The 26,400-nt window shown below is 33.1% G+C and overlaps 1 protein-coding gene across 6 annotated transcripts in view; it reads right to left on the bottom strand.

Moving 5' to 3' along the window:
- The window catches only part of LOC148600783 (vascular cell adhesion protein 1-like), a 30,008-nt gene extending 4,774 nt beyond the window's left edge, over positions 1 to 25,234 (bottom strand). Inside the window, exons 1-14 of one of the 6 annotated variants that reach the window (XM_088556597.1) lie at positions 25,163 to 25,232; positions 24,616 to 24,692; positions 23,148 to 23,438; positions 20,384 to 20,701; positions 17,367 to 17,548; positions 16,723 to 16,855; positions 15,878 to 16,030; positions 12,145 to 12,267; positions 7,187 to 7,462; positions 5,746 to 6,009; positions 4,857 to 5,000; positions 3,485 to 3,658; positions 1,240 to 1,551; positions 647 to 934 (exon numbers count right to left, since the gene is read on the bottom strand). In XM_088556597.1, coding sequence (XP_088412723.1) covers positions 647 to 934; positions 1,240 to 1,551; positions 3,485 to 3,658; positions 4,857 to 5,000; positions 5,746 to 6,009; positions 7,187 to 7,462; positions 12,145 to 12,267; positions 15,878 to 16,030; positions 16,723 to 16,855; positions 17,367 to 17,548; positions 20,384 to 20,701; positions 23,148 to 23,438; positions 24,616 to 24,670 — 2,713 coding nt within the window. In that variant the 5' untranslated portion in view covers positions 24,671 to 24,692; positions 25,163 to 25,232. The other 5 variants (XM_088556598.1, XM_088556600.1, XM_088556599.1 and 2 more) reach the window with 5 other exon arrangements.
- Positions 25,235 to 26,400: the final 1,166 nt, after the last annotated feature.

The following is a 26,400-nucleotide window of genomic DNA, read 5'->3' as shown; positions in this document are numbered from 1 at the left end:
TGCACCAACATAATATGAAAAATCTTGTCCTTTCTCCTTGATTCTGATAGTGCAAGTAGTCAAATTAAACTTTCAAAATTATGGGTTTTTCCATACTATGTTTCACCCACTGCCTGATTCTGTCTGACATTTAATGATGTTGAATCTGTTGGATTGATGGATAGATTGTAGTTTTACATCATATAGCAGGAACTTCATAAATTTCAGGTATAATATGTTTGACATGCTGATCTTGATTTTAATTGTGCTAGTAATATAAAGCAACAACCAACAGGTAGATATGTCACATAACTCACACATATTATTTTGACTCCAAGCCAATCAGTTATTTCTCAGGGAGGAGCAATGGCTGACATCTTTTGGTTTGATTAGAGCCAGGAATGGAACCCAGAATTTCCTGGACTCTTGTGTACCAAGCTATTAGAAGACTCCAGTATGGAGTGATAAGTTTTAAATTAACCTACATGTACTTATAAGGACATGTATGTACATGTACTGTCAATTCAGAAATTGCTCAAGGGCATTCAATTTAAAAACTACCATAAGTTGTAATTTTAAAATAGACATACTGTTGCTCCCATGCTGAACATCTTAAGAAGTAGTACAATCATTCTATAAAGGCCTTTCCAATAGCAAGGGTACTCACCTGTGGTACAACTGACCACTTCATTTGAAGAAGTAAAACCAATCTGATTGACAGCTTCAACAGAGAAAAAATAAGTGACGTCAGTCTCCATCAACTCCATTGTCACAGCAACAGTCATGTTTTCTCCTGGATCACTGACAGTCTGACCTCTTACCCTGGGTGGGCTTAACCAGCCCCAGTAGACAGTAAAGTTCTGTCTGTATCCTCCATTGTATGCTGATATCCATGTAATCACAGCTGATGATTTGGAACACACTACCGCAAGGTTATGGGCCTTTTCAGGAAATCCTTAAAATAAAAAGAAGTTAAGTAAATGATCTTCAGTAGTCAGTTAAACTTTTAAAATAGGAAGAACAACTCATATTATAGATTTTCAAATTATAGAAATTAACAATACTGCCCCTTTTCATGAAGTTTGTGTGTAAAAAGTGCTTTTTTAAAAATTTGCGCCCTTCTGCCCTCAAGTCCTAGCTGGGACACTGCAATGTCAACAAAAATGTGAAAATTAAATTAACCAATGACAATAAAGAAGTCATTAATTATAACATTTGGTGATGACTATTTGTCATGATAAACTGAGAAAGTTTATATACCTTCTCTATTTTGCTTCACATTGAATGTAATAGTAGATTGAATGCCATTAAAGTTATCAGCAACAGCAAAATATTGACCAAAGTCATAATATCTAATGGAATCAATAGTATAGACAGCTGTGAAAAAGATGTTTTTCCAGCTACGATCTGAATCATCTATTTCTAAGGAACTGTTTCCTGATGTTGGTTTGGGTCTGAACAGCCATTGTACTGCTGGTCCAGGTATTGAAATGAAAGTAGCTGTCAAGTTGATAGTATCACCAAGTTTTAAACTGTAATTATAGACACTCATGTTTGCTGGTCGTGGATTACCTTAAAAGAAAATACCAAAAAATACATAAATGACTAAAATTAAGTCTTAAAATCAGACTTAAATGACACCAAATAAACCAAGGCAATACAAGAAAAGGTTACTAAAATTTTCAACTTAAAAATGTGGAATTACCTTTGATCTTAAAAATTAGTAGACACATGTTTTTTCTATGTATGTAACAATATGAACAAGTTCATTTTAAATGAATCACAGAAAAGAACAACTAAAAACCTAAAATTTTGACCTTACACCGTGAAAATGAATTGGGTTTTGGCTTTTTCCCAACATCCAGGTAAACAATTAAGGCCAAAGGCCATTGAAGTAGTGCTTACAATGATTTCAATGGCAGACAAATAGATGCTACAATAAACAGTAGTGATACTACTATTGATGTGTATCTCTCATTATGCTCCATTAACAAGTCCTTCAATGTTATGCTAAGAATACCCTGACCAAAACCATTTCTTTCAAAATAGGGGTATGGTAAACAGGAAGTCGACAGGCGCGAACTTGGAAAAGGACAGCTTGGTTTAAATTATAATGCAAAAACAGTACACCAAATATGTTCGCATCCCATTCAGTAAAAGCTGAGAAATCTATTACAGAAAAGTGTAACAGATGGCGCGAGAGGCAGACTGACACATTTGCAATACACATCTGGTTACACAATCCATGGGCAAAACTTTGTTTGATTTTAACACAAATACCATTGATAGATTCACAATACATAATGCATAATATGCAGTCAAAACTTGAAGATATCTGTAAAAGAAAACTCTATGGAAATATAGCCCCAACTCTAATGAGTGGTAATTAGAAAATATTTCTAACTATAACATTAGGTACTCACATTGGTGAGGGAATATCACACAAAAACACAAGGTTCTCACATTGGTAAGGAAATAACTAACTAATACGTGGGTACTCACAGTGGTGAGGGAATTTCTAACTAACATTAGGGTCTTCACAATGGCGAGGGAATATCTAACTAATACATGGGTACTCACATTGGTGAGGGAATATCTAACTAATACATGGGTACTCACACTGGTGAGGGAATATCTAACTAATACATGGGTACTCACAATGGCGAGGGAATATCTAACTAATACATGGGTACTCACCTTTGTGAGGGAATATCTAACTAACGTTAGGGTCCTCACAATGGCGAGGGAATATCTAACTAATACATGGGTACTCACAGTGGTGAGGGAATATCAAACTAACATTAGGGTCCTCACATTGGTAAGGAAATGTCTAACTGATGCGTGGGTCCTCACATTGGTGAGGGAATATCTAACTAATACATGGGTCCTCACATTGGTGAGGGAATATCCAACTAACATTAGGGTCCTCACAATGGTGAGGGAATATCTAACTAATACATGGGTATTCACATTGGTGAGGGAATATCTAACTAATACATGGGTCCTCACATTGGTGAGGGAATATTTAACTAACATTAGGGTCCTCACATTGGTAAGGAAAGGTCTAACTAATACATGGGTCCTCACATTGGTAAGGAAAGGTCTAACTAATACATGGGTCCTCACATTGGTGAGGGAATATCTAACTAATACATGGGTACTCACACTGGTGAGGGAATATCTAACTAATACATGGCTCCTCACATTGGTGATGGAATATATAACTTAGTAACTAAAATTTGGATACTAGCATTGATCAGGGAATATCTGACTTACATTCTGGGTACTCATATTGATGAAGGAACAATTAACTAATATTAGGGTACTGGCATTGATGAGGGAATATCTTACATTAGGGTACTCACATTGGTGATGGAATATCTAGCATTAGGGTACTCCCATTGGTGATGGAATATCTAGCATTAGGGTACTCACATTGGTGATGGAATATCTAGCATTAGGGTACTCACATTGGTGAGGGAATATCTAACATTAGGGTACTCACATTTAACCAACATCCTATTTAATGACTTTTTAGAAACTGGTCCAGTGACACCATTGTCAGCGCTACATGTGTAATAACTTCCTGATTCTAAACATTCAGCATGGTGTATTGTCATTGTGGAGTCAACCTTACAATCGTATATACAGTTGACTGTTGTATTAATAGTAAAGGTTCCTACAGGAAAAATAAGAAATTGTTTAAATACAGTGAACAGACATGTCATTTCCCCAAAACTAATATTGGCATGTATCATTATATGTGATAATTTGTTAAATTAAAAAATAGCAGAATTTTTAAAATGCACCATAAAAATGTCACAATTACTAAACAAGTTTATAATTGTTGAACAGGTTATCAAGTATCATTAAATTTCTAGTAGATGACAGTCTAAAGTTCAATAATTAATTTATATTCAAAGCATTACTTCCTTTGGGTTTAGGGAGCAGTCATTTTATTTTTTAGGGTGGGAGCTTGACAAATTTTCAATCCTAACTTTTTATTTTGCGATAATACAGGTCTTGCTTTTTTTCCTTTTTTTAAATAAGAATATAAACAAACAAATATCAGATGTCTTTATAATAGATCTTGCATATTTTTAATGGGCTGTTCTGCTTTTTAATTTCTTGAAAATTCCAATCCTGCCTTTTTATTTCAAATTTTAGCACCCTCCCCCTAAAAACCAAATGGCAGTTCCCTTGTTTGAATTGCTGTGTGCAGACAAATAGAATGACATCATAGCATCAAGTCATTTTATACAAAATAATCTGATCCACTAAATGAAAACAACCAAGTAGAAATCTTATATAAAATCAAGTTGAATTATAAAAGTAAATCTAAGACAGTTATACCAAATCAAACAAGAGTGGCTCATCTGATAAAATATTATTAATTCTAGACCATGTTCTGTTGGGTTCAGGTACTTTCCATGCTTGAATGTCTACTTAATCATTTCTGGACCAACTATGTAAGTTTAAGGATACACTTACTGCTGGGATGACCAATCTATCATTTCTATACTATATTATGTTGGCTTTATCTGCTTGGATGTCTGGTCCATCATTTCTGGACCATCTTAAGTTTGGTTCATAGTTCTATACCACGTTATTTCTGGACAATATTATGTTAAGTTCAGTTTGCTTTATCTGCTGGGATGCCTACTTCATCGGACCATGTAATGTTATTTCAGGATATTTTACCTGCAGGGATGACTACTCCATCATTTCTGGACCATGTTATGTTGGGTGTAGGGTACTTTACCTGCTGGGATGCCTACTTCATCGAGCCATGTAAAGTAAGTTTCAGGATATTTTACCTGCAGGATGACTACTCCATCATTTCTGGACCATGTTATGTTGGGTTCAGGGTACTTTACCTGCTGGGATGACTACTCCATCATTTCTGGACCATGTTATGTTGGGTTCAGGGTAACTTTCTATACTGCACATAGCTTTCACCTCAGCTCCTTCTTCATACCAGTTGTAATTGTTTAAGTCTACTACTTCTATATAAGGCTGATCTAAAAAAAAATACTTACTCTTAAAGTAGAAATTGATAGATGGAGCAGCAAACGTTGTCCTGCTGCAGTTGTTGTATCCTGACCAGTATGAGAGGATATCTTTGACGATGATTAGGTATTTGACAGAAATTTGTTCACAGTGTCGTAGTTTTCCTCTTTCGTCAACTAAGTGGCTGTTTCTAGAAGAGCAAAGGAAGCTTACCCTGCTGGTGCACCTGGTCCATGCTCCCAGTGGAGTGCAGGTTGATTATTTACTCTAGTTTCTTTGTATGTGTTATTTGTATGTTCATGTTCTTTGTTCTGTATGTCTATTTTTCCTTTATAGTCATTCTCCTTGGAACATGTTCTTATATAACTGTCCAAATCTTGATTTCCTTGATTTTTCTTTGTATTCTGACTGTATGTAATAATTTGAGTTTCATTATTAGAAAAAATGTAGTAATTTTTCAAATAGGGTCATATATACAGGAATAAATGCAAATAATTATTTCATAATTCAGTCAAGAGCAACAGACATAAAATTGAGCATTCATTAAAATATGACCACATAAATAAGTTCAGAGCTCTACAATGTGAATATCTGAAAAAAATCCATTATGGAAAGAAATTTACTCTGTTCTTGAGAAGGAAAATCGAAGTCAATAAAAAAAAACTTTGACTGAGATACTTCAATCTTCATTACAAAAATCCATAAATAATTTTGCCCCAACAGTTATTAGGAAACATTAAATGAACTTCAACTTACACTTTACATACATAACAAAGGTTATGTTTGTCTCATATCTAGTACTACCAACTCGGTTGGAAGCTTGGCAGGTGTGCTCTCCTGTGTGGTGCCATCTGTTGACAGTGCCCAAGGTAAGATTAGCTCCAGAACCCATCCTTGTCCAGAAATAAGAACACGGTGGGTTACAATCAGCTATACACTCAATGACAGGAAATGTAGATCCATGACTTGTAACCAATGTTGTTATGTTTGGAGATAACCTTATGGAGTTTCCAGGTCCATCTGGTAAAGAAAAATGAAGGAAAAAGAAAACGCCAGATTTTAAGACTGTTAAAGCTAACAATAGGCAACAACAATAATACATACCTTTATTGGCTAAAAAAATGATCCAATTACTTAAAATTTTGAAATGTCACCTAAAAAAATCAGTATGGTTCAGTATTTCTCTATATTAAAAGTGTGCCCCATTTAATCAAAATGGTCAATGCTTAATTTTAGCACAGTAATACGAAATTTAAATTTGACTAAGAATACACTGTCAACTTTCACCTTCAGCTAAAACCATAATCAGAACTACTCAGTCATTTCTACACTAGAAAATAAACTCTGATGTAGAAAAAAGTAATTCTGCTTGAATTATTTGCAATAATTATTTGCAATAATTGAAATGATCAGTTGATTAAGGCAGTCCTATCTACGAGATGAGATGTACTAAAAATTTTAGTTAGATATCACTATAAATAAAGGACAGTACCTTCGCTATACATTTTGAATGGAAGCTAGGAGTTTAGATAAAATAGAAATGCTAGCAAAGTCAACCAGTTCAACTATAATTATTTTAGAATTCCCTCTAACGAATTCTGGACAGATTCTTCTGCCTATCTAGTGCATACAAGATTTTTCTTTTGTGTAACAAAATGGCTGAGTAGTCCAAATTACTCAAACCAGTGAAAATGTTCAGTACAGACTCTGATTTCTTGCAGCTCTAAGCCACCTCCCAATATCATGTGTATGTTATTAGGTCAGTGGGTCAGTAAAATGTTATTAGGTCAGTGGGTCGGTAAAAAATCACTGCTTTCATACATGTTAACCCTTCCATTTTTTATGTAGATTCCCAGATTTGAGTTATGTCTCCCACAAAGAGTGTGTCTCCTTACTAGTAGGATAAAAAGATCTTTTTTTTTTACAGCTGCCATTTAAATTTTTAAAAATTCCCTGCTAAAAGACCATTAGAAAATGAAAAAGTGCACATACTTTCACTGAATTGTGCATCCTTTCAATAAAAACTCTTTGAATAAAATAATAGCTACAGTTTTCACTTTCTTTTTTTTTCTTAAGTTTTCTTCTTTTTAAATTTCTTGTAGTTTTAGTGCAATCAAATTCATCAAGCAAAACCCCCACATAAAATAGTTCAAATTTAGAAGATCTCCCACATACTCATTCTCTCAGGATAACTTACACTGAACATCAATTGGGAATGTTTTGTTAGCTGTGACCAATTCCACAATTCCATTTTGTCGTGTTCTATTACTGGAAGCAAAACAGAGGTAGTCTCCACCATTTTCTCTTGTAACATTGATGAGTATCAGTTGATTACCATCCAAATAGAATGAGTTGTTCTCCTTCTTCTGCCACCATACTTTAGCAGAAGGGTTAGATTGCACATCACAGAGTATTGTTACATTATCCCCCTCTTCATACGTACGTCTATACCCATACTCTATGTGTGGGCCATCTAAAAGTAAGAACATAAGCATTCTGTTAATGAAATGCCAAGCCTTGAAAATTGAATGAAAGAACATATTATAAAATATCTTCAACCATTTTACATGGACCAATATAACATGACTTTCACAATTTTACATCAACAGATATAAAACTTTCATAATTTTTAGAATGACTAATTATTATTGCACATTTACTAAGAATTCTGTTGTGTGGGTTATCTCCCTTCGAGGACATATTAATATGCATCTTTCATAGAACTATTTTTTCAAATCTCTTGAGCAGTTAAGGAGAAGTCATTTGAAGAACCCAAAGTAAATATATTACACTGAATGTCAATTAAACAACAGTAAGTGTAGTAAATGACAATCAACTACAACCTGGAATACAACTAACAATCAACTATAACCTGGAATACAACTAACAATCAACTATAACCTGGCATACAACTAATGATCAACTATAACCTGGCATACAACTAACAATCAACTATAACCTGGAATTTAACTAGCAATCAACTACAACCTGGAATACAACTAACAATCAACTATAACCTGGAATCCAACTAACAATCAACTATAACCTGGAATATAACTAATGATCAACTATAACCTGTAATACAACTATAACCTAACATACAACTAACAATCAACTATAACCTGGAATATAACTAATGATCAACTATAACCTGCCATACAACTAACAATCAACTATAACCTGGCATACAACTAACAATCAACTATAACCTGGAATATAACTAATGATCAACTATAACCTGTAATACAACTATAACCTAACATAAAACTAACAATCAACTTTAACCTGGAATCAACTATAACCTAACATACAACTAACAATCAACTTTAACCTGAAATAAAACTGACAATCAACTATAACCTGGCATCCAACTAACCATCAACTATAACCTGCCATACAACTAACAATCAACTATACCCTGGAATATAACTAACAATCAACTATAACCTGCCATACAACTAACAATCAACTATAACCTGGAATATAACTAACAATCAACTATAACCTGCCATACAACTAACAATCAACTATACCCTGGAATATAACTAACAATCAACTATAACCTGGAATATAACTAACCATCAACTATAACCTGGAATATAAGTAACGATCAACTATAACCTGGAATATAACTAATGATCAACTATAACCTGGAATATAACTAACAATCAACTATAACCTGCCATACAACTAACAATCAACTATAACCTGCCATACAACTAACAATCAACTATACCCTGGAATATAACTAACAATCAACTATAACCTGGAATATAACTAACCATCAACTATAACCTGGAATATAAGTAACGATCAACTATAACCTGGAATATAACTAATGATCAACTATAACCTGGAATATAACTAACAATCAACTATAACTTGGCATACAACTAAAGATTAACTATTACCTGGAATACAACTAACAATCAACTATAACCTGGAATATAACTAACCATCAACTATAACCTGGAATATAAGTAACGATCAACTATAACCTGGAATATAACTAATGATCAACTATAACCTGGCATACAACTAATGATCAACTATAACCTGTAATATAACTAACGATCAACTATAACCTGGCAAACGACTAACGATCAACTATAACCTGGCAAACGACTAACAATCAACTATAACCTGGAATTTAACTAGCAATCAACTTTAACCTGGCATACAACTAAAGATTAACTATCACCTGGAATACAACTAACAACCAACTATAACCTGGCATACCAATTAAACTAGAATAAATCCTTATATACAACTCACAAAATACGAACATGGCATAAAATTTACACATCACTAAATCTTTACATATAACCTACACTCCACTAAAACCTGGCCAACAATTCATACTCCACTAAAACCTGGCAAAGAAATTCATACTCCACTAAAACCTGGCATACAACCCACACTCCACTAAAACCTGGCACACAATTCGTACTCCACTAACACCTGGCATATAACCCACACTCCACTAAAACCTGGCAACAATTCAGACTCCACTACAACATGGCCAAGAAATTCATACTCCATTAAAACCTGGCATACAACCCACACTCCACTAAAACCTGCCACACAATTCATACTCCACTAAAACCTGGCATAAAACCCACACGCCACAAAAATCTGGCATAATGTCATAATCCACTCAATCCTTACATACAACTCACACTCAACTGAAACCTGGTATACAACCCACTCTCCATAGAAACGTGGCATACAACTTACAATCGACTAAATACTTACAAACTGCACTCCACAAAAATCTAGGACGCACTCACACTCCACAAAAAAATGGCACACAACTCTCACTCCACTAAATCCTGGCATAAAACTCATACTCAACTACAAACTTGATGCACAACTTACACACCACTAAAACCTAGCATACAACTTAGGCTCAACTAAAACCTGGCATACAACTAAGGCTCAACTAAAACCTGGCAAACAACTAAGGCTCAACTAAAACCTGGCATACAACTAAGGCTCAACTAAAACCTGGCAAACAACTAAGGCTCCCATAAAACCTGGCAAACAACTAAGGCTCCACTAAAACCTAGCATACAACTAAGGCTCAACTAAAACCTGGCAAACAACTAAGGCTCCACTAAAACCTGGCATACAACTAAGGCTCCACTAAAACCTGACATACAACTAACAATCAATTATACCCTGTAATATAAATAACAATCAACTATAACCTGGCATACAACTGAAAATCAACTACAACCTGACATACAACTAAAAATCAACTATAACCTGGCATACAACTAACAATCAACTATAAACTGGAATCAAACTAGCAATCAACTTTAACCTGGCATACAACTAAAGATTAACTATCACCTGGTATGCAACTAGTGATCAACTATCACCTGGAATACAACTAACGATCAACTATAACCTGGCATACAACTAACGATCAACTATAACCTGGCATACAACTAACCGTCAACTATAACCTGCCATACAACTAACAATCAACTATACCCTGGAATATAACTAACAATCAACTATAACCTGGCATACAACTAACAATCAACTATAACCTGCCATACAACTAATGATCAACTATAACCTGGCATACAACTAACAATCAACTATAACCTGCCATACAACTAACAATCAACTACAACCTGGAATTTAACTAGCAATCAACTTTAACCTGGAATTTAACTAGCAATCAACTTTAACCTGGCATACAAATAACAATCAACTATAACCTGTAATACAACTAACGATCAACTATAACCTGGAATTTAACTAGCAATCAACTTTAACCTGGCATAAAACTAACAAACAACTATAACCTGGAATATAACTAAATATCAACTATAACCTAGAATTTAACTAGCAATCAACTTGAACTTGGCATACAACTAACAATCAACTATACCCTGGAATATAACTAACAATCAACTATACCCTGGAATATAACTAACAATCAACTATAACCTGGCATACAACTAACAATCAACTATAACCTGCCATACAACTAATGATCAACTACAACCTGGAATTTAACTAGCAATCAACTTTAACCTGGAATTTAACTAGCAATCAACTTTAACCTGGCATACAAATAACAATCAACTATAACCTGTAATACAACTAACGATCAACTATAACCTGGAATTTAACTAGCAATCAACTTTAACCTGGCATAAAACTAACAAACAACTATAACCTGGAATATAACTAAATATCAACTATAACCTAGAATTTAACTAGCAATCAACTTGAACTTGGCATACAACTAACCATCAACTATAACCTGCCATACAACTAACAATCAACTATACCCTGTAATATAACTAACAATCAACTAAGGCTCCACTAAAACCTGGCATACAACTCAGGCTCCACTAAAAACAACAAGTACTGAATCAAGAACAGCAATTATATTCCAACTCCATATATCACAATGCAAGTAATACTTGGTTCAAGGAAAGTCAACTAATAAATTTTGCATGTTGGTTTCTGTTTTTGGAAAGACAATTGTAAATACTTTCTTTCTTGTGGATAGCAAGACTTTTCTAAAAAATTCCAAACCACTGAGGACAAGTAAAATTTATCTCTACAAATTCAATGTTACAATAAATAAACTCTGTTTACAGGAGATCTTACACCATCACATTAAAGGTTGTTTCCCCAGTTCACATATATATAATAAAATGATTAATTATATAGCAGCCATGACAATTCATGTATTTCTATATCGATCAGAACAAGAGAACCTGAAAATATTTATATGAGACACGAGCCAGTAGGAATGACTCCACTAAAATCTAGCATACAACTATGACTCCTGTAGACAGAGTTTATTTATTGTAACATTGAATTTGTAGAGATAAATTTTACTTGTCCACAGTGGTTTGGAATTTTTTAGAATTTTTTAGAAAAGTCTAGCTATCCTAAAGAAAGAAAGTCTTTACAATTGACTTTCCAAACACAGAAACCTGATTGATTGATTGATTGATTGATTAATTATTGTTTTATGTCTTAAAACAAAAATTTCATGTATATTAGATTGAGAAAAGTTGAAAGGTCAAACAGACCCTACTTTGTATTATTTCAACAGCTCAGCAAGATATTTAATGTAAATAAGTAAATGAGTATTTTTACATATAACAGTACACAACTTACACTGTACATTGAGTGTGATTGTCAGACTTGCACTCCCTACTCTGTTGTAAGCATCACATTTATAGCTTCTATCATTATACCAAGACTTTACATCTCTAATGATAAACAATTCAGAAGAAGATCCTGTAAAAAAAAAAAAACTCAAAAAATAAATTCATTCTAATATCAAATTTATATATAAGCATATTGAGCTCTGTAATGTACATTTTGTACAGAAATTGGTAGAACTTTAAAATTTTTTATATGGACCAGGTTTAGTCAGGTTTTGTCAAAATCCAGAATATGTCATTGTGACAAAAAGATATTCTACATAATGTGTATTACAACTATTTACTACATGTGCATGTATATTGTATAACTTGTATTTTACTACATGTATATTGTATAAATTGCATTTACTACATGTAGATTGTTTAACTGGTATTTTGTACATGTTTACTGTTTAACTCGTATTTACTACATGTACATAGTTTAACTGGTATTTACTACATGTACATTGTTTAACTCGTATTTTCTACATGTATACTGTTTAACTCGTATTTACTACATGTACATTGTTTAACTCGTATTTACTACATGTATATTGTTTAACTAGTATTTACTACATGTTTATTGTAGTCAGGTTTTGTCAAAATCCAGAATATGTCATTGTGACAAAAAGATATTCTACATAATGTGTATTACAACTATTTACTACATGTGCATGTATATTGTATAACTTGTATTTTACTACATGTATATTGTATAAATTGCATTTACTATATGTAGATTGTTTAACTGGTATTTTCTACATGTTTACTGTTTAACTCGTATTTACTACATGTACATTGTTTAACTGGTATTTACTATATGTACATTGTTTAACTCGTATTTTCTACATGTATATTGTTTAACTAGTATTTACTACATGTTTATTGTACAACTTGGACTCTTTCTAATTTTGTTTGGCAAAGACATAAGAAAATAGGAAAAAAAGTTATGGCATATTGTTGTTCTACAATTAAAGTGATTTCAGCTCATATACATGTTAAACTTGTTCATGATTAAGATAAAAACTACATGCATGTAAATTCTATCAGTCTACATAGCTATGTAAATTATCTCCTTCTGGCAGAGTTATCTATTCTTTGACTTTTAAATACAATGCAGGTTATCTGGACTAGCAAATATAGCCTAATGTCAATTCTTTCTTCTTAAATAATTATTTTCATACATTTCTGTTTTAAAAGAACACATCCCTTCAAAACAAAAATTAATCCAATATTAAAATACTGAGAGCAAAGCTCGCTTGGTGATATCCCCACTCCTATTGTCCAAAATCATATTGGAAAACCTGTAAGTGATTTAAGGCATTCAGACATAAAAACAAAATATAAGATGCACATTACAGCATCCTATGAAAGTTTCATCAAATTCATTATGCGGTCTCAGAGAAGTTGCAGATTAGAAGATGGTACCCCTTGGCTCACCAATGACGACGAAGTCCATGTTTTGCACCAGAAAAATCCCAAAAGTCATACAGGTGGAAACCAAATTAGGTGCACAATGGCAACATGTAATACAAATTCTCTGAGAGTTTCATCAAATTCCATTCAGCAGTTTCAGAGGAGTTGTGTATTAGAACTGGGACGGACAAAGGGACTAATGAATGAACAGATGAACACCATTATCAGTATATTCCACCCTGCTTTTTAGCCCAGGGTATTTTAAGAGATTTACAATGGCATCATGTGATAATAAGGAGCTTCAAGGAAAAAATCATGATTAGGTCACAGAATAGTGAAAGCTATTTATTCACTTGAGGCAAGTACGGACACAATTTTAATTTTTGACACTTAAGGGTACTTATATTTTATTATGACCAGACTATAGCACAAAATTAGAAATCAATTAAAGATGACAAATATTTTGCTTTAAGAGTACTATTGGAAGACTGTTCCCTTTGATCCCTATCACTAAAATTCCTATGGGATGTAAATCTAATAGAAAAATTCAGGCAGGAACTTTCAATAAACAGTAATCAAGGGAACCAAGATTCCAGCAGAAACCAAAAGAACACAATCCAAGGAAAAAGACCAGACATGGAAAACAAACATGACAAAGAACATAAAGTAACCACAACAATACATACAATGCAGCAAAAGTAAATGAGTAACTCCAACTTCAGTAAAACTGGGAGCATGGACCAGATGCAGTACTACCGTAATATTAATATTATTAAAATATTAATACATACAATATCAATAAAAATTTCAAAATTGGAACAAAAAAAAAAAATGTTGATTTGTTTAAGCATTACCCTCTTTTGCCCCTTATAACTCAAATACTGTAAAAGATATCTGAAATCTGAAAAATTGCAGACTGGGATTTTTTATAAAACAAAACTGATTTTTTGTTTTAATTTCAAAATTTTGACTAAAAATTTTGAATTAAAAACAAAGATTTGTTTTCAATGTGCCCCAATTTTGTTCCATTTTAATTAAAAATTGGAGAAAGTTAAAGTCTACCCTGTAAAAAACTTTTAAAACAGGGTTTCAAAAGAATACATTCCATGAATTAAAGCTGATGAATGCCAATAATGTCACCTCAAAATGGTGGAGGAAAAGTCAGAATAAGTACAAATATTTTTCTTTCACAATGTTGTTTATTCAAGATATTGAATAAAATAAATATGATAAATAGTTGATACTGAGTAGTTCTTCCTAGCTTGGAATTCGAAGCAGATAGCATATGTCATTATGTATTAGTCCTGACAGTTCTAGTCATTGTTAAGGTCACTTTTTGGAGATGCAGAATATTTTTCAGCAGTTCCAGACGTAACAGATTTTACATCTATACTATATTTGCCAGGCCCTGGTGAGGCTTATTTAACTCATACTGAGTTTTAAAGGGAACCCAGATTCTAGCGGAAATCAAAAGAACGTAATCCAGGGACAAATACCAGACATGGAAAACAAACACACACAACAAAGAACATAAAATAAACAAAATAATACATACAAAGTAACAAAACTCGGCCTCCACCATAAACTGGGAGCATGGACCAGATGCACTGGTAGGTGTCATAAAAAGTGTCAATAACACAAGTAGGAAAATCCAGAGAGATTACGACCTTAATCAAATCTCTGTACTGTAAACCACAAGTTACCACCATCTATCATGACCTGAAAAAAACTGTTATCTTCTATTTGAAGACCTGGTACAATAGACTAAATAAACATCTGAACAGGGTGATGAAAGTAATACCATCCCCAATGTGTCCCTGTGGAGGGACAGAACAAGATACAACACATATTCTACAGACATTCAAGAACCTTCAGACATTGAGACATCAGATATAACCATCACCAACAAATATCCAGGAAAAGCTATTTGGAACAGTGGAAGACTTACAAAAGTCCACAAGATTTGTAGAAAAAGCAGATATACAAGTGTAAAAGCAAAAGAAAAGAAAAAGACAACTTTCAGAATATTTACACAGGGCTGCATTCATTTATAACTTTCGTACCACTTTAAAAATTGATGAAATTTACAAAAGTAAGAAGTGTATCTAGGTTTTTGTTCTAACCCTTGTTTCTCCATATATTCCCAGCATAAGATTGATGAAGGTCTGATTAAAGAGCATATATCTGGGATCTGCATAGTGTAAAAATCAACCAGTCCTTACAATACAGTGTCTGTCTACAGAAATAGTAATGGATTTATATGAGTACTGTTATTCGTTAATCTTTACCAGATCCACTTTGATGGTTCCATGACACAGTTGTTACTGGATTTGATTCTATCAGGTTACATGTGAGATTAACATTGTCTCCCTCATCATAAGTAAAGTATCCTGTCACTGGGTCAACCAATGGAGCTCCTCTTATTTCTACCACTGGTTTATCTGCAATTTGAAGCCAATTTTCAGAACTTTAAGAAGCAGAAAATATATACTTTAAACAGTACAAAAAGCTATGCAGGTAGCAGCTTGATGTGACCATAGAGTTTGAGAAGAGAATAGTTTGGATTATTAGACCTTTCATTCAAACTTGTAACTACTCAAAATTCTGATTGCGCTTAAATTTCTAAAGAGTATGAAACAGGTCATATAAATGTTCAATCTTCAATTAAGACATTTAAAATAATACATATAGTAAAATAGATCATACCCAATAATTTCCATATATAGATTTTTTCTTGCAGTGGACCTTGAGAGAAGAAACTGTTAAATTCAAATATAAAAAATGAAGGACGCTTCACTTAATATCGAGACCTATGAGACTTAATTTTAGGGATTTTGTACAATACTCTATATAGATTGTGTAGGGAATTAAAAACTGGTACATATATATTTTAGAAGTATGATTTATCTTTAAAAAAAAAGCATTTTTTCCATCCCTTTTTGTAATTTTTTATGCATATTATAATGATTATTATAAATTAGAAAATTTGAGTCAGGACTGTTTTTCAAAAAGCATTTTTTATTATGGCCAAATGATTAATCAAGGTTTATACCAGAGAAAGATGGTCTCAGCAGGAAACAAAAAAATTGACAGGCCTAAAGCATGCCAGTTTTAGCTTAAAACATGTACTTACAGTAAACATCAGTTATGTTTTTGGTAACAGCCACTGATCGATTGCCTGTTCCCTTGACAACACATGTTATTTTAGTTCCTATGTGGTTACGGTTGAGTACTATAGGCCATTCTTGGTATGCATCATAATGTGTCTGAAAGTAGTGAAAAAATTTTAAAAAAATAAAAAGTTTTAACAAATTTTAAGGAAATGCCCTTTCAACTCTTAATTCCTTAAACATTATATATAGGATCAATATCTTCACCATCCCTTATCTCCCCTACCAAAACAAAAACAAAAAACACAAAAAAAACCCAAATATTTGAATATCATAGAATTTCAGCCTCAAGTTACAGTATATTGTACTGAAATCAGAAATTTTTTGTTATTGGATCTTTGGCACTACGCTCTAGCATGGAAACCCAGCTTTCCTTTTGAGGAATTAACTTTTTGGTACACTGTAATTATCTATTAAGTTATAGACTGGAAACAAAAAAAAAAGCTTGTTGTCAGCTCCTCTTTAGCCTGTAGTTTCTACATGGTTAGAGCAATAGCCCTAAATGCATTAATAAATAAACCTCTTTTTGCAAGATGCATTTTGTAGTACAATTTCATGCAGAGCCATTAAGGACTATATAAAACAACTAGTGTTTGTATGACTTTACCCCAGCACCCTGATATTCTGTTATGACAGGATTGGTTGTCATGACAACAGGGTCTGTGTCATTATACCACAGGAAAGTTGGTGCTGGATTGACATCTCCACTTTTACACTTGAAAGTTAAAGTAGAACCTTCATTACCAGTATCCAGCCCAAACAGGTAAACATTATCTTCATATGGTCCATCTGTAGAAAATAAATACTACCTCTCACCCACTTCATCATTAGAATATACAGTAGTAAAGTACTGTACAGCTTCCTTGCAGTAAAGGGAGACAATCTTGCCAATAAATTATTCCACCAGACACAGCTTGACATGACTTCAGTTCAAATAGGACCCCAGAAACACTTTTTACCCATTCAACATTAATCTTGGTAAATTTAAAAACTTGACAAAAAAATAAATAAAAAGCCAATGATGTTGGGCATTGGCCTATGATTATGGCCCAAAGATATATACTTTTTTTGTAATATCATAGAAACAGTTCAAAACATTGTATGATACATATAAACATAAGGAAAATACATTTTTTGTAATGATGTCACAATTTTGTCACAATTATACATCATTTAACAATAAAATGCTTCACAGGGCAGCTTTATATGAGCGTAGAGCTTTAACCCAGTTGACGCATCATTCAAACTTGACACATCTTTGAATTTTGATTATGATTAGACATTTGACACAGGATAAAAATTTGACCAGAACTGAAGTGCTCACTTTCTTGTGCTTATTCCTAAATGATTCAAGTCAAATCCCAACATTCCTGTGGGGACATGGCACCTTGTGGTACAATTTCTTTTCAATAAAGTTTTCATCAAGAATTCAGAAAAGAATCTTGTTTCTAGCCTTTTTTCTTACTACCTTTAAGTGTTAACCCTAAAAATCAATCTCAGTCTTCCTTTTGGGTTTGGCACCTTGAAGTAAAATTTATATGAGATCACTTCACTTTCACTCAAGTTATTAGATGGACATAAGGATAATGCTTGTTTCAAGCTTCTTTTTGGCCAACAATTCCTACAAGGTTCAAGTCTTAACCCTCAAGATGATTCCCAGTCTTCCTTTGACGTTATGACACCTTGTACAATTTCGAAGAGATTCGTTCACTAAAAGTCAAGTTATTGTACACCAGGAAAACATATGTTACTGGCTGCTTATTTCTAAAAAGTTAGTCTTTCTCCAAAAATCTATCCAAGCCTAATCATATCTATTGTGGTATAGAATATTTTGGAACAATATCATAGACACTCCTATACTCATACTGGAGTTATTTAGTTAAATTCAACAAATTGCTTGTTTCAGGCCCCATTTGGGTGCCTTCTTTTAAAATGGTTGAGGTCAAACCCCAAAAATCAATACCATTCCTTTTGTGCTTTGGGGCCTTGTTATAAAATTTAATAAAGATCAACCAAATAATACTCAAGTTATTGCATGAAAACCACGTTTCTACAGATTACAATAACAGCACCATACCAATATATGAATGCAATTTTTTGTTGTTGTATAAAATTGCTGAGAATGGCATAATTCATAGTTTTTTTTCTATCATAATTTTCAGAAAACTATTTCTACACCCAAGAAACATATTTGCCCCATCTGTTCAAGGTTTGACCTCATATGAAAAATGTAATAATGAATGTATTCAATAAATATTAAAAGTTGTTTTGCTATCTTCATCACTTCTTAAAAAACTGGGCATTGACCAAAAAGAACAAAATGTCATGGAATGTCTGAAATTTGGTCAACTTCATGCAATTCTCTTGTCTTTTTAACGAAGAACTTACAAGAGTCCTTATGATTACTTAATAGTTATGTATTCAAGTCTCCCAATTCCCAATTACTATTTTCAACACTTAATGAATTTTTAGCTGTATTTTAGGCCAATCAAAGCATTTAAGGCCCCTTCTCCCTTTATAAAATGTAATACACTGTATGAATGAATTATTAAAGACTTTGAATACAACCACATTGAAAAAACAAACAACATTTTTTTTACACAGATTCAAAAAATGTTTGCTTTTGGATCCCTTCTGGAAACTTATATGCAGTGACAAATGAAATTCTTGTGTCATACAAATGTTCATGTATCAAAAGCAAGTGGGAAACATACATTTATGAACATATTTTCACAATTATCTGCAATTTACTTCTTTTTTCATTGGTTTTAAATGCTTTATCTGGCCAATGCAGTAGAAAGTTGAAAATATATGTACCTGTAACTACAATTTTCTATGGCAGCATTACATCAAACTTAGTGCATGATACATTTGTAATACCAAAATAAAATTAAATGCTTTGCAGAGCACATGCTGATACACCCAGAGAGGTCAAACTTTGAACAAATATGGACACAAATTCAAGCTTCATACAGCTCTAAATTTTGATTGTGATTGCATTTATAAGTATTTGACACAGGATAAAGATTTTTTTTTGGATCAGAATGGATGTGATCAACCATCTTTTATGTAGGGAAAATTATTTCATATGCTTTTCATATGAATTTCAAATGATTTTCACCTGAATTGAGCAAATAAACTTTGGAACAGAGTTCACATGAGATTCAGGTTCAAAATAAAAAATTTCATGTCAAGTTCACATGAACTTCACATTAACAAAATTTGCCTGAGTAAAATACTTGCAATAAGAGTTACAGAAGATTGCATGGACAAATAAATAGATGATTGGGTCATGTGATTTCTTCAGATCCGTAAATTTTGTTCCTGGAGGGTATGATAATTTATCATAAAAAAACAATGCCCTAATCCACGGAGATAAGCAATTCACAATATAACAGTGTTCTATGGAAGAATTATTTAGGTATAGATGGAAAACAGGAAATAGCTCCAATTTTTTAGCAAAATAAAATCCCATATCTCAAAACAATAACAGTCTGAAGGTCTTGACAAATAAGTTTAAACACAATATGTTACATCTCCCCCAATTATACTCATTGGAAATTGGAATATTCATGATTGGGGTACACCTGGAAAACTTAGATGGGTAAGTGAGAGGTAACTTACAATGGACAATGACTCTGTTGCTGGAAGTAGTGATGGGTTGGTAGTAAATTGAATCAACAGATGTTATGCATAAAATAAACATTCCATTGTATAAAGAGTCTGCAGTCCTAATAAATGAAGCAGTTGTATTGTAGGTGTCTGAAGAATTATCATAACTGACAATAGTCCGGATTTCAGATTTGTTAACTTGAGACAAACGCTCAGTAACCACTGGAAAAGTAGCAGCTGGTCGACTTCTAATGGAATTACATGTAATCTGAATAGTATCTCCTTCCTCATATGTATCAATTCCTCCAATGTAAGTACCAGTGGGTTTTACTTGTAAACAATAAAGTATGCATTATAATTTAATCCAATCAGTTATGTATATCAATCTTATATTAAATTGAAAATTTCATATAAAATTACTACCTTTAACTCTCATAATTAAATTTTTGAGAGTTGATGTTATATGCAATACACAATGCACATTTCTTAGCCAATTTACATAAATATTATGAAATTGAAAGGAATTTACCTCCTAATTTAAGTGGATTAACTGTTGAGTTCAGTTACATGATTACTGTATGCAATTTATCAGTTTAGGGATAAAAAAGTATTAAGTTATTTCTACATAAGGTGAACTACATTGTACAATTGTACATTGTAACTCATGTACAAAATATTATAAAATCCCAAAATGAACTTCTGAACTCATGATTCATCAAATGATTATAAATACATTACAATTCAAATTTTAAATGACCTACAACTACCAAGGGTGTTTTTAACATCCTTGAGTACACTGTCAGGTCTTGCACGAATGGTAAATGACCTGGGGTCATATACCCTGTACATGTTTTATATCTAAAGCATCATTAAACAATTTAATGATGAGAATCAATAACCAATTGATTAACAATTGACCCAGCGATTATTACAATCTGGAAATGAGAGTGACTATACATATGTGTGGTTCTTGTTTGTATTAAATCTTTGATTTTCTATCATGTTTATTTTACACCTGAAATCAGGTGGTAATATATGAGTCTAAATTGAGTCTTGGCTAAGCTAAAAAAAATAGTACATTGTACTAAATGTACATGAAATTGGCACTTTGCAAGAGTTATCGTTCTTGAGTTTGTTTGTAGAAGAATGACAAGAATGTATGGGTTTTCTTTTAATTACAGATCTGTAAGCAGTTTAAGGACTATAGTCCCCGGTACATAAAAAATATGGCACATATACAATACCTGAATCTATCCGTGCAACTATATGATGGATAATTGAAAGATCACTGACAGATCTAAAAACCAATGACATTTCAGTGACCAACTGATCATGGTTTCGATATGTAAAATGACTGATGATTTGTTCATGTAAATTTCAAACACAAACCAATCTGTAAAATACATAAACTGATCATAAATCATATGATGTAAAAGGAAGTGATCACCAGTTTGACCAAGCCGTTTGACAGATTAATGACTGACTGGAAACTGATCTGCAACTGATGAGCGATTGCAATTATAGTTGAACCGATCAATACAAGTATTGTTCATGTAGATGAAGAAGGTTGATTTGTATGTGATTTTTTTTTCTGCAACTTGAATCCCATCTATCATTGGTATTGTCTGAATTTTATATGGATTAGTACTTGTAAGTATGGGAACATTATCATCTTATGTTCATCAGTCTTCAAAAATTACCAGCCAACCAGCCATTGCTGGTAAAAGAGTAATCAAGAGAATCAAGATTCTAGTGGAACTCAAAAGAATTTAATCCCGGGATAAAGACCAGACATGGAAAATAGACATGCACAACAAAGAACATAAAACACCAAAACAATATACACAATACAAAGTTACAAAAGTAAATCAGCAACTCAGACTCCACTAAAAACAGGGAGCATGGACTAGGTGCACCGGTAGGATAAGTGTCCACAGCTTTTCTAGAAACACCTGCCGAGTTGCTCATAAAAAGTCAACTCCAGTGTAGAAGAAAGAGGAAAGAACAACTATGGCACATCAAACAAATCTGCTTTTATGGTGCAAATGGATACACCATAACAATCCACGATGACAACCATAAAACTTCTGTAGTGATGACATCAATCTTGTAGCAACATAACCCTGTTTCAGAAGCCCATTTGTTATAGTTCTAGCGCGATATAAAAAGTCTGCGGTAGTTTCGGCAAGCTCTGGCATAACGTAGGAGTTGTGATATGAGTACAGAAGCCTAATAATAAGAAGTCTAGTGTGATAAAAAAAATCTGCTTAATTACGGCTCTGGCAAAATGTACGATAAGAAAACTCCATTTGCAGGTGCTGAAAGGATGTTGCAATGGATGATAGGAAAGTTGACAATACAGAATGAAACGTTTGTTATATAGTGTGGTCAATAGTTTTCCCATAAATCTCTAAGTGTAGGTCAAGATATGAGGCTGACTTCACAGTGTCTGTAGCATCCTTTAGCTCAAGTTCTTTGGGGTAAAATACAAATGTAGGTGCAGGCTTGCAGAAATTTTGCTTCCAAGCCAATGCATTTTACATAAAATTCTTTCCAGATTAAGGGTAGGGGCTTCTTGTCTGAAATTTAGATGGCAAAGACTGGTTCATATTGTTATTTTTGTCTTAACTGAACCCTTAATAAAGTGAAAACATGTATGTACATGTACATGTACAAAACATCATGTACATGTACATTGTATTAGATACACATGTATGAATCTAAGTGGTTTTTTTGTTTTGTTTTTTTTTTCTATTATAGATACATGTGAACTTACATTTCAAATAAATTGAGGCAAACACAATAATTTTTTCTCCAGAGGTGGAGTTGACTAAGTGACAGCTCACATTTTCTCCATCATCATCTCGTGTGGCCTGAATGGTGAAATTCACCGAATAACTGCCATTAAACAACACAGAGTTGTTATACTGTGTGTCATTGTACATTAAGTATATTGGGTTGTGGTCTGATAGACATGTTACTGTCAGGGGCTGGCCCTCACCTCCCAGGATCTGTAAGGTACCATCAGGCTTCTGTACTGATCCTTCAATAACAGGTTGTACTTCCCCTGTCAATGATAATTTTATAGATAGAAGTATATGTACAAAATGTACTAAAGCTATAAATAGAAATTTTTCTTGTCTGCAGACATTTTAATTAAAATAGTACGCTTAATTTAATGGATGGTACCTGTGTAACTGTTCATCTGAAAATAATGATCCAGATATCAAATTAAAAGACATTTTTCCTTGTCATTACATTGCAGTTTACCATTTGTACTATTGCTTTTAATTCTTTTTAAAATTTAAGATGAGTTTCCTTTGTGTTATTCCATTTCACTTTGATTACCTCCACCATCCTCGTAAAAACATCCTATTCCATTCTGTTCATATAGAACAGAGGCTAATTTTAAAAGAAGAAAACGTTTGTCGTACGTTTATCAAATTGTAGGTTTTTGGTATAAAACCTATTTATAAATATGTTGTGCCTAATCATGATGAGCAGAAATTATTAAATTTACAATTTAAGGAGGTAGACCTACATGTAGGGTAAGGGAAATAACTCTCAGTGATATGTTTGTATCATATTCAATTTCACCAAAGCCTTTCAAGCTTTCCTTTGAAACAGAATGAAATTAGTCTGCGCTACTTTGATGCTTACATGAGATTCAGACGTCAAATGCTGAATACAAACGTTCCAATGATTTGTAAGTGTTGTTTTCCTTGCCCTAGGTCTACCTCCTTAAAACTATTATCAATAAAGAAAACAGAAAAGAAGCAAGAGAAGCAAAATAAATTTGGACAGAAACTGAAGATAACATAAGTGGGAGAGGGTATAGGCTGAAATAATTGCCATCTCAATTGTTAGGGCAAATGTCACTTAAACTGTCTGAGCCTTCAAAGGTAGGCATCAAAACACAGGTCTGATTACAAAGAGTCCTTTTAATTGGCTTAAATGACTTGCCTTTGACCTGTTCTGACACCCAGGACAACAGAGTTTAATGTGAAGGTCAAAACTTTTTGTGAAATACAAATACATGTTCAATGGAAAACATCGTGTAAACAGAACAATAATAGTCACATAAATAAATTGTACATACAACACAATGTACATTAATTACAACATGTAGGTTTTGGATATTTTTATTCAATTTCCCCTCTAATTACTCTACAAAAAAATCTCCCTATTCATTGTCTGCACTACTTTGTAAGCGACTACTTTGTAAATATCAATTGTACACTTACCATGTGTAACAGCAATAACCATAACACTGCAAATTATCTCCAAAGTCAGATGCATATCAGTAACATATATTCATAGTCTTAATATACATGCAAAAAGAAAGAGTGGATTGTGAACAATCAATGAATGTTAATGTTGAATCACTGCTTGATCTTCTACACTGTGTATGAAGGTTATCATTAATCTAAAATATCTCATGACATTACCACAATAAACATGTATCATTACTGATAACTCTCCAGAGTACATTACACCAGGATTCATGAACCTAGCTAGTACTGATTTAATCTTTATTATATGAGTAAAACCTTAATATGCTTTTTGGATTAAGCAAAAAAGGGTATGGATAATAGCAGAAACAATACGCACATGTACAATGTATGCATGTACTTTGTATATGAGCTATGTATGACCAAGCTCACCTGTTCCGTAAGTGATGTTAGTTAAAAGGTATCAAATATTAAGCAAAAAACTTCGGATCAGGGTAAAACATTAAAAAAAAAGACAAATGAACGCGTACAATTCGTACAGGTACACAATCTGATTTACCACTTGACTAAATATCCACAAAAGACTACACTACATGAACATCCTTCAATATTTACTTGCGGGAGATAATGTGCAGGGGAGTAGAACGGATTATATAGCACATTACTGATGACGAGAGGAAGATCTGAAACATGGAGTTTTCTTCAAGATTAACAAAATAAAAAGGGGAATTCCTCAAAGAGGAATTTCGAAGGCCACAGCAGAGATTTCATAAATCTTATATACACTCCCTGGTCCAGGGTTTTGCTCAATCTTCCACATATTTCACATGTACAACTAAAAGGAGGTTAAGAGACTACATTTTATACGAAAGAGCTACCATGTTACTGAGCCAGTTATGAATGACACTAATATGGATTATACACTCCCTGGCCAAAATGGACAAAAATAAGTGTTTTCTGATAATAATAAACATAATGGAATTTATTTTTTAATATCATAAATTTGATTTCTAATATCACAAACCCATTTTTTATTATTCTGTGATATGTCCGTTTGCTATTTGCTATTTAATGCTCTTTATACTATGCCCAGTTTTTCCTCTATATACTGACGTTTTCCAGTCGTTCCGTCTTAAGTCGTTCCTGCCCCAAGTCGATCCGGTCTCATTTTAAAAGTCGTTCCGTCCCCAAAATAAAAATATTTAATTTTACCAATTAGTCAATGAATTTAGATAAATCACCACAACTACAACAGCTTATTGCGTACTTGCGCAATACATGGTTATACAACAGCATCTGGAGTGTTCATCAGTGGTCAATCTTCAGGCAGACAGTAAGGACCAACAATGACGTTGAGGGTATGTTTAATTTATATAACTTACAATACACAACATCGTTCATACTTATTACTTAAAATTACACATCAATCATATCCGTCATTGCCCACCATAGATCTACAGACATTTGGTTATTTTTTTTATTTATAAATGAAGATGCATCAAATGAAATGATGAATAAATATGGTTTCCTTTTCATTTTATCATATTTGAATACATTTGTAAATAAATGTTCATTTGTATTCCTTTTCAATTTGTTTATTATCCACTTTTTTTTCATTACAGGATGGCACCGCCGTTTCAACGCAAAAGCTTCTGGATGTAAACTTCAATTCTACAAATTGGTACTAGCTTTAATGAAGGAAGCCAAGCAAGTGAACCTGACCGTACGTCTAGTTGAAGAACATGCTGTACAACGGTACCAACGGGCAACGTACAAAACAACTCGGGGTAGATTGAC

The sequence above is a fragment of the Perna viridis genome, chromosome 12, assembly GCF_037379345.1.
Source record: "Perna viridis isolate PV_CMFRI_1.1 ecotype Kerala chromosome 12, ASM3737934v1, whole genome shotgun sequence".
Taxonomy (NCBI): Eukaryota; Metazoa; Mollusca; class Bivalvia; order Mytilida; family Mytilidae; genus Perna; species Perna viridis.
This window is presented reverse-complemented; position numbering and strand designations above follow the sequence as displayed.